The 13,213-nt window shown below is 36.8% G+C and overlaps 1 protein-coding gene across 4 annotated transcripts in view; it reads right to left on the bottom strand.

Moving 5' to 3' along the window:
* The window catches only part of Gk (glycerol kinase), an 80,791-nt gene that overhangs the window by 37,602 nt on the left and 29,976 nt on the right, over window positions 1-13,213 (bottom strand). For 3 of the 4 annotated variants that reach the window (XR_016533869.1, XM_090326680.1, XM_090326682.1), the window contains exons 6-10: window positions 8,605-8,681; window positions 6,265-6,402; window positions 3,159-3,268; window positions 1,934-2,000; window positions 944-961 (exon numbers count right to left, since the gene is read on the bottom strand). Coding sequence is in view for 3 of the 4 variants with exons in the window: in XM_090326680.1 (XP_090182806.1) it covers window positions 944-961; window positions 1,934-2,000; window positions 3,159-3,268; window positions 6,265-6,402; window positions 8,605-8,681 (410 nt within the window). In the remaining variant the exon portion in view is untranslated. The remainder of the gene's footprint in view (window positions 1-943; window positions 962-1,933; window positions 2,001-3,158; window positions 3,269-6,264; window positions 6,403-8,604; window positions 8,682-13,213) is intronic. The other variant, XM_090326681.1, reaches the window with a different exon arrangement.

Genomic DNA, 13,213 nt, shown 5'->3' with positions numbered 1-13,213 from the left:
GTAGAAACCTTGGGCTCTACTAGCAGAGATTTGCAATAGAGCAAAACCTTGATACATAAGGCCATATAATGTGAAGCTAATTGAAAGGACCTCCAGGATAGTGAAACAAAAGCCATATAATGAATGATTGTTGTCCTTAATGTACTATGTTGTCTCTCATCTCCTTTGCTGTCCCTTGGTTATCTCATATTGGTATAGTATCTCACTTTGTTATCTGATATATTGAATTTATTTGTATTTGGTTATTTGAAATTTGATAGGGAAGGGGGGAAAACCAAGACGGGTGGGGGGTGTGGGGGGGGAGGGAAACGGGTACCAAGACATGTGAAAGGGTATCAATGTATGTGAATTAATGCACCTTCTATCTGGCAAATATCATGTAACCCTTTTACTAATTACAATAAAAAAATAAAGCTGCTTATACTTTTGAAATTATCAAACTCGGCAGAATCGACTACATATTCAGGCACAGAAATAACACCTTTTTTTCTTCAGAGGGAGAGCCTTCTGGATGATTCCTGGAGCATCCTCTGATAAAGCATGCAGAAAAAGTGACAGTGCATTTCCAACTAACTAGTCTGAAAAACTGGTGAGGATAACATTGAAGATAAATGTTTAGGGCATTTAAAAATATTATCTAAATTCCCTACTATGCTAACATCCAAAGTACATTACAACTGTACTTTGTCATAGGTCACATTATCATCTTTACTCATTCTAGGAAACTACCTTTTTATTTTTGGAAACATTACTCTCAGACTTAAATAAATAAGATTCATTAAAAAAGAAAATGAACCTGAGTAAAGCTTATGTTTTAGAGGATAATGGAAAGTCTAGATAAGTCTGTTTGGTAAATGAACTTCTGCTTGTCTAAAAATAAATGGAAATGCACTGTATCTTTTCCAAATGAATAGGCAGTGTAATTGGTGGGCAACCTACTCACCAGGCTATGAGAGATTTTCTACAGTCAGCAAGAGGAAAAAGGGGGACAGAAGCATAACATTTTAAATGCAAGAGAAAACTAGGCCCATTAACTGTCTGCTTTCAATCAGTAAAACTATTTATCAAGAATAGTTTTATTTTCTCCATTTGTGATAGGTGTGAAAGTGTCCACGCACTTTTATTATAGATATTGCAGTGATGGTACCTGCCTTAAGAAATTCCATGTCATCTCAAGAAAGCTTTTTGCAAATTAATAAGTGAAACTTTCTCAAGGTTTATCCAGAGCACTTGGGCTTTGACACTATTTTAACTAATTCTAGAAGGGAATTTTTTCCAATCTTCTGGTAATTGGTCTTAAAGTCAATCTTTATCATAAATTCTATATTTTTGTGCTCAAATACAAATTCAAACTCTCCTACAAGTTTTCAATATTGATGTCTGATCAGAGACTCTTGATACTTTTTACTGAAAGTACTTTTTGTGAGGTTTTAATGTAAGCAATACTAAAAAGAAAACATTATGGAAATCAGTTTAATTAGCAATTTCAGTGTGGAAACAGACTCTTTAATTTCTGTTTCTTGGCTAGATTTTTCTCAGGATAACAAAAGGTAGCCATTTAAAAAGACTAAGAAAAAGAACTCTATGAATATGTGAATAGTGCCTGCTCAAAATTAAAATCAGATATCATAGCTATGAGTAATTCTGATTGAAGAATAAACTGGTTCAAACATTACCACACCACTGCTTGATGATTTTTCTAAGGATAACCTAACAATTCAAGTTTATAAATGTAAAGACAATTGGTAAGAATGAGTCTAAGCTTTTGAGTAGTTATAAAACTATTGAAACATCAAATTTTTACATATTCCCAATGTTCATAGAAAAGTTCCATCCATATCCCAAATTATAAATCACAATAAAATTGACTGACAAATTTCAAATAAAGTTTAAAAAAAATTAAGCTCCCAATCCACTTTTTTTTTCAATTTACCATTAAGCCATAGATCTCAGAAGAACTCCGGACGTTAGGAAGAATTTCCATTGGAATTCCAAAAAATCTGAAAAATAGCAAATTTGAGTATAAAACATCCATTTGAATAAACACCTAGAAAAATTTTATATTTACTCAAAGGCAAAATATAAATAATTAGAAAATGGATGCATTGGAACATAGCTAAAGGAATAAGTATATAACATAGGCAGACTATAGTATTATGTTTAACATATTTTTGTGTTTCACAGTCCTAGGGCTGTTCAGGCTCTAGGAGATGCCCCTGAGCCCTGTATGTATGTATGTGTATGTATGTATGTATTTTTCTTTGTCATGGGACTATCCCTGAGCTATTCAGCCCAAGGCTACTGTCTTGAGACGTTTTAGTGCCTGGGCTGGCTTTGAACCTCAATCCTCAGATATCAGCCTCCTGAGTAGCTATGATTATGGGTATGAGCCACTGCCCCCGGCCTTCCCTGAGCCCTTTTGCTAAAGGGTGTCACTCTACCACTTGAGAAATAGCTCAACTTCTGGCTTTTGTAGTGTATTTGAAGGTAAGAACCTTTTGAACTTTCCTGCCTCGGCTGGCTTTGAACCCTGATCCTATGATCTCAGCCTACAGAGGGGCTAGATTACAGGTGTAAGCACTGGCATCCAGTTGATTTTGGGGGGAGTGGAGGGCAGTACTAGGAGTTTCTAGGAAAGTAATCTACCACTTGAGCTGCTTCCCAGTCCTATATTTGGGCATTTAACACTCTAACTTTGTGGAATCAATTCAATAAAAATTAAAAGTACATTAAGAAAGCAAAGTACTTTTCTAAAAGGATCTAATCCATTCAGAGTAATCAGTTGGACCTGTTTATTATATGCAGTAACAAGTCTCCCTCATAAAAGAATATAACAGGGCCGGGAGTGTGGCCTAGGGGTAGAGTGCTTGCCTAGCATGCACAAAGCCCTGGGTCGATTCTTTGGTACCACATTCGCACATAATACTGAAAGTGGTACTGTGATTCAGGTGGTAGAGCACCAGCTTAGAGAAAGCTTAAGGACAGTGCACATCAATCCCTAGGACTGTCAACAAAAAAAAGTGAATACAAAATAGACTTTCATATTGTAGTTGTCAACAGTTAAATTGTGGTGATCCACTAATATGACAATAGTGAGGCTTAGGTTATACATAAGTAACACATTGAGAAAACTATACTTAGGACAATACACAACTTACTCGCAGAGCTCTTTATCCCATTCTAAAGAATGAATGTTGAAAAGCATTGTCCTACTTGCATTCGTTACATCAGTACAGTGGACACCTCCATTGACTCCTCCTGTCAGACTCTAGATAAAGTACAGCAGACAAGATTAAATTTGTACTTATTTGCAGATTAATTTACATTAAGGGCCATAATCAGCAGCAGAGCACACAAAAAATTCAATTAATGAGTTTTATAGTTTTCAGCAAAGTTTAATAGAAATAAAATGTGAGTTACATAAATAATTATAAGTGTTGTAGCACCATTTTAAAAGCACAGAAAAAAGCAGGTGAATTCAATTTTAATAATACTTTTATTAAACTCAAAATTATATACAATTTTGTTTGCCAGTTTTGGGCCTTGAACTCAGAGCTTCATGCTTTCGCTTGGCTTTCTCCATTTATGGCTGGCTCTCTACCATTTGAGCCAGGTCTCCTGTTCAGGTGATATACTGGTTAATTGAAAACACCAATATCCAGGACTTTTCTACTCAGGCTGTGCCTCAACCTTAATTCTCAGATCTCATTCTCTCAAGTAGCTAAGATTACAGGTGTGAACCAGCAGTGGCCAGCTTTCAAAATATAATTTCAACATATAACTGCTATGAAAATTACGGAAACAATTGGTCTTCCTTTTTGTATGTATTTTATATTCATAGTGCATCTTATATTTCAAGTATCTACAGTCACATGGGACTTGTGGCTATTATGTTAGTGTAATCTTAGTTAATGGATGGTTAAAGAAAAAGACAGAAATGAGCTTTGTTTTTATCTTATCTTTGGAAAACTCAGTCTTAGTCAGTCTGACTATGTGAACTACATAGCAAAGTCTGCCTCCCCAAGGGCTTTAGAGAAATATATTCTCTTTTTTTTCCTTTCTTAATAACAATTCACATAAATCCTGAAGATAGAGTTTAAAACTCCATATTAACACCTACATCCTGGAAGTACATGCAGTGCCACCGTATTTATAAAAGGAACAAAGGTGGACAAATGACTCCCTTCAGTCTCCGGCTCACAGTTCCCACATCCTGTCTCTCTGGTTGACGGCGATTGTAAGAGCTACTCATACAGCTATGACTGGCACATAATAAACAGCTGGTCTTTTGGAGCACAAAGCACAACTGCCCTGCCCAAGCACAGGGAGTGGTGGAAAAGGTTTTTCATCCAGGAAATGATTCTGAAAGACCTGCTCTGTGGGTCCCATAAGTGAGAAACAAGACAATATTCCCTTGTGTGTCTTCAAATGTTGAAATATGTTCACATACTATTTAAAAACGAAATAAAAGCCAGACGCCGGTGGCTCACGCCTATAATCCCAGCTACTCAGGAGGCTGAGATCTGAGGATCCTAGTTCAAAGCCAGCCTGGGCATGAGAGTCTGTGATACTCTTATCTCCAATTAACCATCAGAAAACCAGAAGTGATGCTGTGGCTCAAAGTGGTAGAGCCCTAGCTTTGAGCTGAAGAACTTAGGCTCAGCACCCAGGCCCTGAGTTCCAGCCCCAGAACCAACAAAGGAAGGAAGGAAGGGAAGGAAGGGAAGGAACAGATGGAAGGGAAGGAAGGAAGGGTAAAAAAAGAAAGAAATGAAATGCTTGGGTTTGAATTAAAATGATCTAGGGGCCGGGAGTTTGGCCTAGTGGTTAAAGTGCTTGCCTAGCATGCACGAAGACCCGGGTTCAATTCCTCAGCACCACATACATACAAAAAAGCCAGAAGTGGTGCTGAGGCTCAAGTGGTAGACGTCTAGCCTTGAGAAAGTCCAAGGACAGTGCTCAGGCCCTGAGCTCAAGCCCAGGACTGGCAAAAAAAAATAAAAAAATAAAATGATCTATCAGAAGCCAGGTGCCAGTGGTTCACACCTGTAATCCTAGCTACTCAGGAGGCTAACAGCTGGAGGATCATCATTTAAAGCCAGTCTAGGCCAATTATTTTGGAGATTCAACTCTAAAATAAACAGTTAAAAGCTAGGGTGGAGGCATGATTCAAACAGTAGACTAGGCCAAGCAAGCAAGTAAGAATTCATGGCCTTGAATTTAAACTGCCAATACTAGAAAAATAGCATCTGTGGAGGGAGGGAATGTGTTAAGTGTAATTCTTGAAAAAAAGAAGATGTTCCTATAGGTAGATAATTGTCGCATCCAGCTTTTTGTTAGAGATGCTCATTATACTACTTCCTCTACTCTTGAGAACACTGGAAAACTCATAAGGAAAATAAAAGAATGAGTGAGAGAACAAAAACTACAAGGGAAATGTACTTTTAAGCTATATCTTGGAAATGTGCAAAAGGTTCATTTCTACTTATTCATGCCAGCTTAGGCAAAAATAATACCATATAATAGAAATTTCTTGAACAACCAGTTTCTGAGTCTTATTGCTCACTCTTCTGAGCAGCCGTTAGTGTCTCTTTGTTAAATAAACTCTTTGTTACCTTACTTAAAAAAAATAACTTCCATTATTGTTTAGTTTTCAATTACAGCTTGATTATACAAAAGGCAGTTAAGAAATGTTGAAAGTGAATGTAAAGAGTATCTTATGTGCTTTTTCATGTTAAATAGATTGTTTTCTGAGGAATGGCTTGGAAGGAAAAAAAAGCATATGACAGGTAAGAGAAAGAGTAAGTCACTTACTCTAAATTTACTGCATTTAGATCAAAGGCGATTATTCTCCATGTTCAAAGCAAGAAAGGCAAGATAAAAAGAGGAAGCAGACAAATTGCTTTGCAAACGAAAGCTGAAATGTTCTACTACTACTTGAGTTGTTTTGTTTTGAGTTGTGGGGCTTGAACTCTGGACCTGGGTGCTATCACTGAGCTCTTCAGCTCAAGGCTAGTGCTCTACCACTTTGAGTCACAGCATCACTTCTGGTTTTCTAGTGATTAATTGGAGATAACAGTGATCCTGAGATCTTAGCCTCCTGAGTAGCTAGGATTATATGTGTGAGCCAACGGCTCCTGGACTGTTCCCCCCTCAACAATACAATGCTTACCGAAAGAGCAAAATGGTGGCAGAAAATGATAGGCAAGTCATTCTTAAAAAACTCCAAAATTTTTTCCATATATGCATTATATTTAAACATACCCAAATAAGCCATGAATCAATGGTCCCAAAAAGCGCTCTATTTTCTTCAACAGCCTTTTGAACTTTTTTCACATTGTCAAGGAGCCAACGAAGTTTCACGGCACTGAAGTAAGTGCTAAGTGGAAGTCCTGTCTTGGACTAAAACAGGAAATTCAGCAAAAATAAACGTAGAACAATTCAAAACAAAATCTCCACCTCAAAAAACTCAAGAAATAACAAAATAGTTAATCGTCCTTAGGACAATCACTAGCATTAGGAATGAAAACACTTTCCTATCTCATGGTACAGGAAAGCATGGTCATGAAACAAAGATCAGAACAATTATGTTTGCAGTTCAAAGAGCATCCACATAGCGAGCAAAGTAAAGAGAAAATTAAATGACACAACATCCTGCAATTAGAGAATGTCAATGTAGATGGTGTTTTAGAATAAATTACTAGTACATATGGAACCTAATCCCAAAGTCTGCAGATTATATTTTATTTCATAAAAATAGTACATTATTGTCAGTTCTTAATGACCACAACTAGAAAGTTGTTTTCAAACACATGACTTTATAATAGTATTTTTGTGAATACACACATATACAGTATTTAAATAACATAGCAATATAAATAGTGAAGAATAAAGTAGAACTCAGACATGTCAGAACAAAGGAAAACAATTATTCTACATAAACAGTTAATAAACACTAAATACACTGAAGAAGAGCAAGGACTGAATAAAGACTAACAGGCAAAAATGAAACTTAGGTATTCATCAATCTCCCTTGGTAATGAGTCAGGTCCAACTTTAAGATATTAAATAACAAATTTAATTTTAAAATTTTACCTTTATTTATAGTGACCTGCAAGTTAAGAAACTTAATGCAGCCAGGTGTCAGATGCTCACTCCGATAAGCCTAGCTACTTAGAAAGCTGAGATCATGGTTCAAAGCCAGCTGACACATGATACTTTTATCTCAAATTAACCAACAAAAAGTAGAAATGGAGCTATGGCTCAAGTGGTAGAGGGGTAGCCTTGAATGAAGAAGCTCAGAGACAGGGCCTAGACTTTGAGACCAAAAGAAAAACCATCAAAAACAACCAAAAAACTCTTAATGCAGGGGTTTCCACTTTTCTTAGTGAAAGAAGATCTATATACAAAAGCAACAACAAAAAAAATAACTTGACCAGGTGCCCGTGGCTGACACCTGTAATCCTAGCTACTCAGGAGGCTATGATCTGAGGATTAGGGTTCAAAGCCAGTCCAGCTACAAAAGTCCATGAAACTCATCTCCAATTAACCACCAGAAAACTGGAAGTGGCACAGTGGCTCAAGTGTCCTTGAACTGAAGAGTTCAGGGACAATGCTCAGGCCTAGAGTTCAAGCCCCACAAATGACCCCAAAAAAAGTAATTTATGGTAATATTGTTTGACTTAAAAGACCAAGAGTCATCACGTAGGATGGTTTTTGGATGACCCCACAAACCCAACAGTGAGGTAGTACATACTACTTTAGTTTTATGATATGGGTAGAAAGTTTAAAAGTTGCCTTAAGGGTCACTGGAGAGAAAAACATGCATCTCCTGAAGCCCTGTATACAACTAGAATTGAGTGTGAGAGGTTAAGCAGGGTAACAAAAAGAACACATCAGGAAAACAGGCAAGAGTTCATTCAAGGTAAGGCTGACATTTTTTAGACAGGGAGAAGGACATGGAATAGTTGGTTGGATAGGTACAATTAAGAAGATTTGAACACTGGTTTCAGATCCAAGCACCAAAGGAAAATGACATAAGCATCTTATTAGCAAACAAAAGAGAATAAATCAAAAACTAAAAGACAAATGAACATATAAAAAGTACAGGAAACAAAAACTTCTTTTGGGATTCTACAAGAACATGGCTTTGACATTGTTTAGAAATTCTTTCTTCATTTATATGAAAAGAAAGATATATACAAAGACTGAAAATTGGGATTTTTTAAAAGTAGGTTTGTTTATGAAATAGAAGTCTTCAGGAAAAGACTAGATTATCTTTTACTTTCTCTCTTTCTTCCCAAATCCAGATGTCTAAAACCCCAAGTCAGCTATCACTGGGCAACAGGGTTCAATAGGGATGAATACTGAAAGCACAGTTGAATTACAGAAAACATCCTTATTGCATATATTTTAGGCCACTGGAACATACTATAATCCCTTTCAATTTGTCAACCTGGGCCTCAGTGTGTATTCTATAAATATATTAAACAACTATTTTACTATTAGATATAAGACCCCAATAGGAGTGGTATTTTTTGGTGAAATCTGTTAACATTTTTTTAACAAAATTTTGACAATACACTATTTGAAGGGATCTCTTACCTTGACGAAGTTATTATTTCCTGGAATTCTTTTACTAAGATTCTCAACAGTAGACTGGGTTCTTAGATCAAGCCACACTATAGATCAAAATATAACATATATGAAAAAGTCATAAAAATAAAATTTAATGAAATCACCATCAAGGACAGGAGACTGATTAGTTTCCATATACAATTAAAATGCTATAGCTCTTAAGAGAGAGAAATTAGACATTAGAAATGAGTGGGCAAATTGTTAGAGAAGAATGAATTTATGAGGGAAATTTAAAGTTTCTATGCAAAATTACAGACCAAATTATGAAAACAATACAAACCTTATGGCTTTCATTTCATATTATTTTTATAGAAAGACATTACAAAAATGGTTGAAACATGGATTTTATAAACACACATGAATACACCAAAGATTTAAGAAGTAGGCAGACTGGTTGGTGGAACAATATTTAAACAGTTCAATATAAATTGTATAACTTGGGAACGATCTGTGACAAAGATAGCAGAGACTTGATCCTGTTACTAAAGAAAAAAAATCATCATTAATGTAGAAATTACGTATTTACATTAAAAATTAATCTATACTAGGTCTGATATCATTAAAAATCTTTAAATGTCACACTTTCCTATTCTGGATTGTATAGGGAAAAAACCTGATTTAACAGATCAAAATGGTCTTTACTATATAGGTGGCATACATTTTGATTCCCAATTAGAAATTGCTTTGTTTCATCACAGAAGGCTTTAGCAAGAGAAAGCACTAAATAGTACAATTCCCAATTATGAGAAGTAACCAATATAATTAGCTTGGCTTTATTTATCAAATTGATCTTAAGTTCACTTAACTTTAACAACTTGTAATCTGTTAGAGGTCACGTGTGTGTGTGTGTGTGTGTGTGTGTGTGTGTGTGTGTGTGTGTGTGTGTGCATGAGTGCATGTGCTGGTCCTGTGGACTGAACTCAAGGCCAGGTTGCTCTCCGAGAGCTTCTTTTGCTCAAGGCTAATGCTCTACTACTCAACACTTCTGGCTATTTGGTGGTTAATTGGAATAAGAATCTCGTGGACTTTCTCCCCAAGCTGGCTTTGAAAAATGATCCTCAGATCTCATCATAAGATTATAGTTGTGAGCCACCAGTGCCTGATCACCTGATATTTTTTAGGACAATGACTACTATGTTCAGACACCGTCTGAAAATATTCAGGCCCATAGTCTAAAGACTCCAGGGAAGATAATAGTAGCTGGCCCATTACACATTTGAATGCTGACACAGATATTACTTTTTTGATTTGAGCTTTAATTATAATATTTGGTTCTGGTCATTTGCAATCACTCATTTCTTGTAGTGAATTTTAATCATTTTTTTTCTAATTACTTAAGCTGTTATATCCCTTCAGGGCCCTATGCTTAATTTTGACAGTGGCTATTCCCATGAGATTTCTATTGAGGACTTTAGGATATGGAAGGTATAAAATGCTGCAATATGTTAACTTGGTGCTGGTGGCTCACACTGTAATCCTGGCCATTCAAGAGGTTGAGATCTGAGGATCACAGTTCAAAGCCAGCCCAGGCACAATATTTATTCTATGAGACTTTTATCTCTACCAGTCTACTGAAAGCAGCTCTATGGCTCAAAGTGGTAGAGAACTAGCCTTGAACTGCAGAGTTTAATCCATATGATGGCAAGAAAGGAAGGAAGGAAGGAAGGAAGGAAGGAAGGAAGGAAGGAAGGAAGGAAGGAAGGAAGGAAAGAAAGAAAGGAAGATGGAAAAGGCTACAATAAAAAGAGCTATCACAACCAAGAAAATAGTAGGGGGGAAAAAAACCATGAAAACAGATGGTCTACCTTGATTTCCGTATTGGGTCTAGACCAGTGTTGGTTCAGACTCTAGTGGTTTATCAAACAGCTCAAGCTAGATTTGTACTCCATCTCTGTATGAGAGTAACTTGGGACTGCTATCATCATGAAGGAAGATCTGAATCTGCACTATGAAGAGCCAATCCAGAAAAGACAGATTTGAGGGGTATCCAGGTAATATTGTCAGAGTTCAGAATCAAATGGCACTTAAACAAAGCTACCCTTAGATGGGTGGTTCTATTAGGAAAAGAACCATTTTTCACTTCACTTAGATGGAATTGAATATTCTAGCATTTCACAATGTGATTGATTCAAGCCAACTGTGACATCATCATGGAGGCAGCAGGATCTCCCGTTGCCAGGAAACCAGACTAGTCTGCTTTTTACACAGAGGTGGTACTGTATGAATGTGACAAAAGTGGATCTTCTGTATAGACAAGCAACCTTAGTAGGTGTTATTGGATTAACAGGAGTAATTGGGAAAAGTAAAAGAATTAGAGTTATAAAAACTACATCACAATCCCCAGTATGTTTAACTATTGACAGTTATGAGTTCAGAAATCAACTTAGTTCATTTCAATTATCTACGTCGAAAACTGAAACAGGATAAATTTCATTGAACTCCCCTATACTATTAATATATGCTAATAAAAACAGGATTTGGATGATGATCAGAATTCACTGCATTTGTAAGATAACTATAACTTGTGATACTTCTGTTTTTCTTATGTGGGTTTGCTGAATCATAATGTAAAATATATCTCTTACCAAGGAGCATAGATAAATACCTTTGAAAGCCAGAACATTGGGCATTATTCTGTGCCAGTCCTGGGGCTTAAACTCATGGCTGGTCATTGTCCTGCTCTATCACTCTGAGCAGCAGTGTTGTAGCCAACTTTTTCAGTACTTAATTGGAGATGTGTCTTATGGGCTTTCCTGCCTGGGCTGTCTTTGGAACAGTAATCCTCAGATCTCATCCTCATGGATAGCTAGGATTACAGGCATGAGCCACCAAAGCCAAGCAATTGGACATTTAACAAAATAACATTAGCTTTCCAAGACTAGTGTTTTCTCCTATTTTAATAGATACAACATTCACTAAGGAGTTTAATAATCCCTACTACAAAGACTGAAACACTGGAAGTTGTTTTTCCACTAACAAGCTTTATGACTAAGTAAATCTTCCTTTTGGCCTAGATTTTCTAAATATGAAATAAGGAGGCTTTTGACTAAATGGTCTCTGAAGTTCTCCTCCCAGATTATCATGATATTTACATTGTTTAGACATCCTAAGACTTTAAGGGAGTTAGACTACATGGACTGAATTAGTAAAACTGCCAAAGAGAAAGATGTCAGTGGTTGACATATTACCAAGCAATTCACAAATGCTCCAAATTAATTGAATTAAGAACAAAAATTAGAAAACTCATTAAAGAAGCTAAAATGGCAAAATTAGACTTGCAGAAGAAAAGACCAGACACCAAAGAGAAGAGCTCAAGCTGGAAAACTAAGCCCCCCCGTGTAGCTAATTTCTGAGAACAATCAAAAGAAGTGACAGAACCAAATCTGGCAGCAGCAGTCAATTTCTCCCAACGTGTCTGAGTTGGAAGGCTGGGAAGAGAGCAACAGCCAGAGCACCAATACCTGAGGAAGTACCAGCAGCTGGAACTGAAGAGCCAGAGGGAACAACGGCAACTGGAACTGAAGAGCCAGGAAAAACTGGAGCAGCTGGAGCATTAGAAGAAATAATGGCAATTCATGCTAGAGATGGCCAGGTTTGAGATCTGTGTACTCTTACTGACCACATAGGAGGTAGTAGACCACTTGAGCAAGTTCATCAGAATGGACATTTTTCTACACATTTGAGTGTAGAAAAAGAAAACAAAGAGACATGGAGTTGAAAAGGAATGAAGGAAAGTCCAGTTTGAATGTCTAGTTCCATAATATTCTTTTGTGGATGTTTCTTGTTCAGGATGACTAGCAATGAAAATGCATCCTAGTTCAGAAAACTGGTGAACTGAAAGGATGCATCATGTACTGGATTGGAATCATCATGTATTTAGGGAGCACATCCCAGGGGAATGTTACAGAAAGGAATAAGGAACATGTCACCATCTGTGTTGTAGCCATCTGCTGTAGGAAATGAAAGGGGTGTTTGGGGAAAGCATAGTCCCAAGAAATCATTTTCCCAGCAGGGTAGCTGGAAGTAAAGGCCAACTCCCTAGAAAAGAACAGCATGTTTAGAGGGAACCGGGAATTGCTAACTCCCAAAGTGCTTAGTGAAAAAAGACAGAAAAATAGATGCCTGGGAATTCAGAACACAATACATCCTTGCTTCTAGAAGTGATATCTTTTATCTAGACCAAGCAAATTAGAAATAAATGTTGTAAAAGAGGTATTAAGAAATTAGAAGGCTCAAATGTAAAATCTAAGTTAGTTTATATTCAAACTACCCAGTGTTACCAAATCATTGTAAAATATGTACAGTATGTCTTTACCCAGGATTCAAGAGCTATGACATTTGAAAGAACTATGTAGCTAGGTGCCAGTGGTTCACACCTGTAATCGTAGCTACTTTGGAGGCCGAGTTCTGAGTATCAGGGGTCAAAGACAGCTCTAATTAACAACCAAAGATGGCACAAATAGAGGTGTGGCTCAAGTGGTAGAATCCTAGCTTTGAGCAAAAACAAAAACAAATAAACAAAGCTCAAGGACAGTGCATAGGACTTGAGTTCAAGACCCACAACCAGCAAAAAAAA

This window comes from Megascapheus bottae, chromosome X (genome assembly GCF_031878675.1).
Source record: "Megascapheus bottae isolate mThoBot1 chromosome X, mThoBot2.hap1, whole genome shotgun sequence".
NCBI lineage: Eukaryota > Metazoa > Chordata > Mammalia > Rodentia > Geomyidae > Megascapheus > Megascapheus bottae.
The sequence above is the reverse complement of the archived record's forward strand: the minus strand, read 5'-3'. Positions and strand labels throughout refer to the sequence as shown.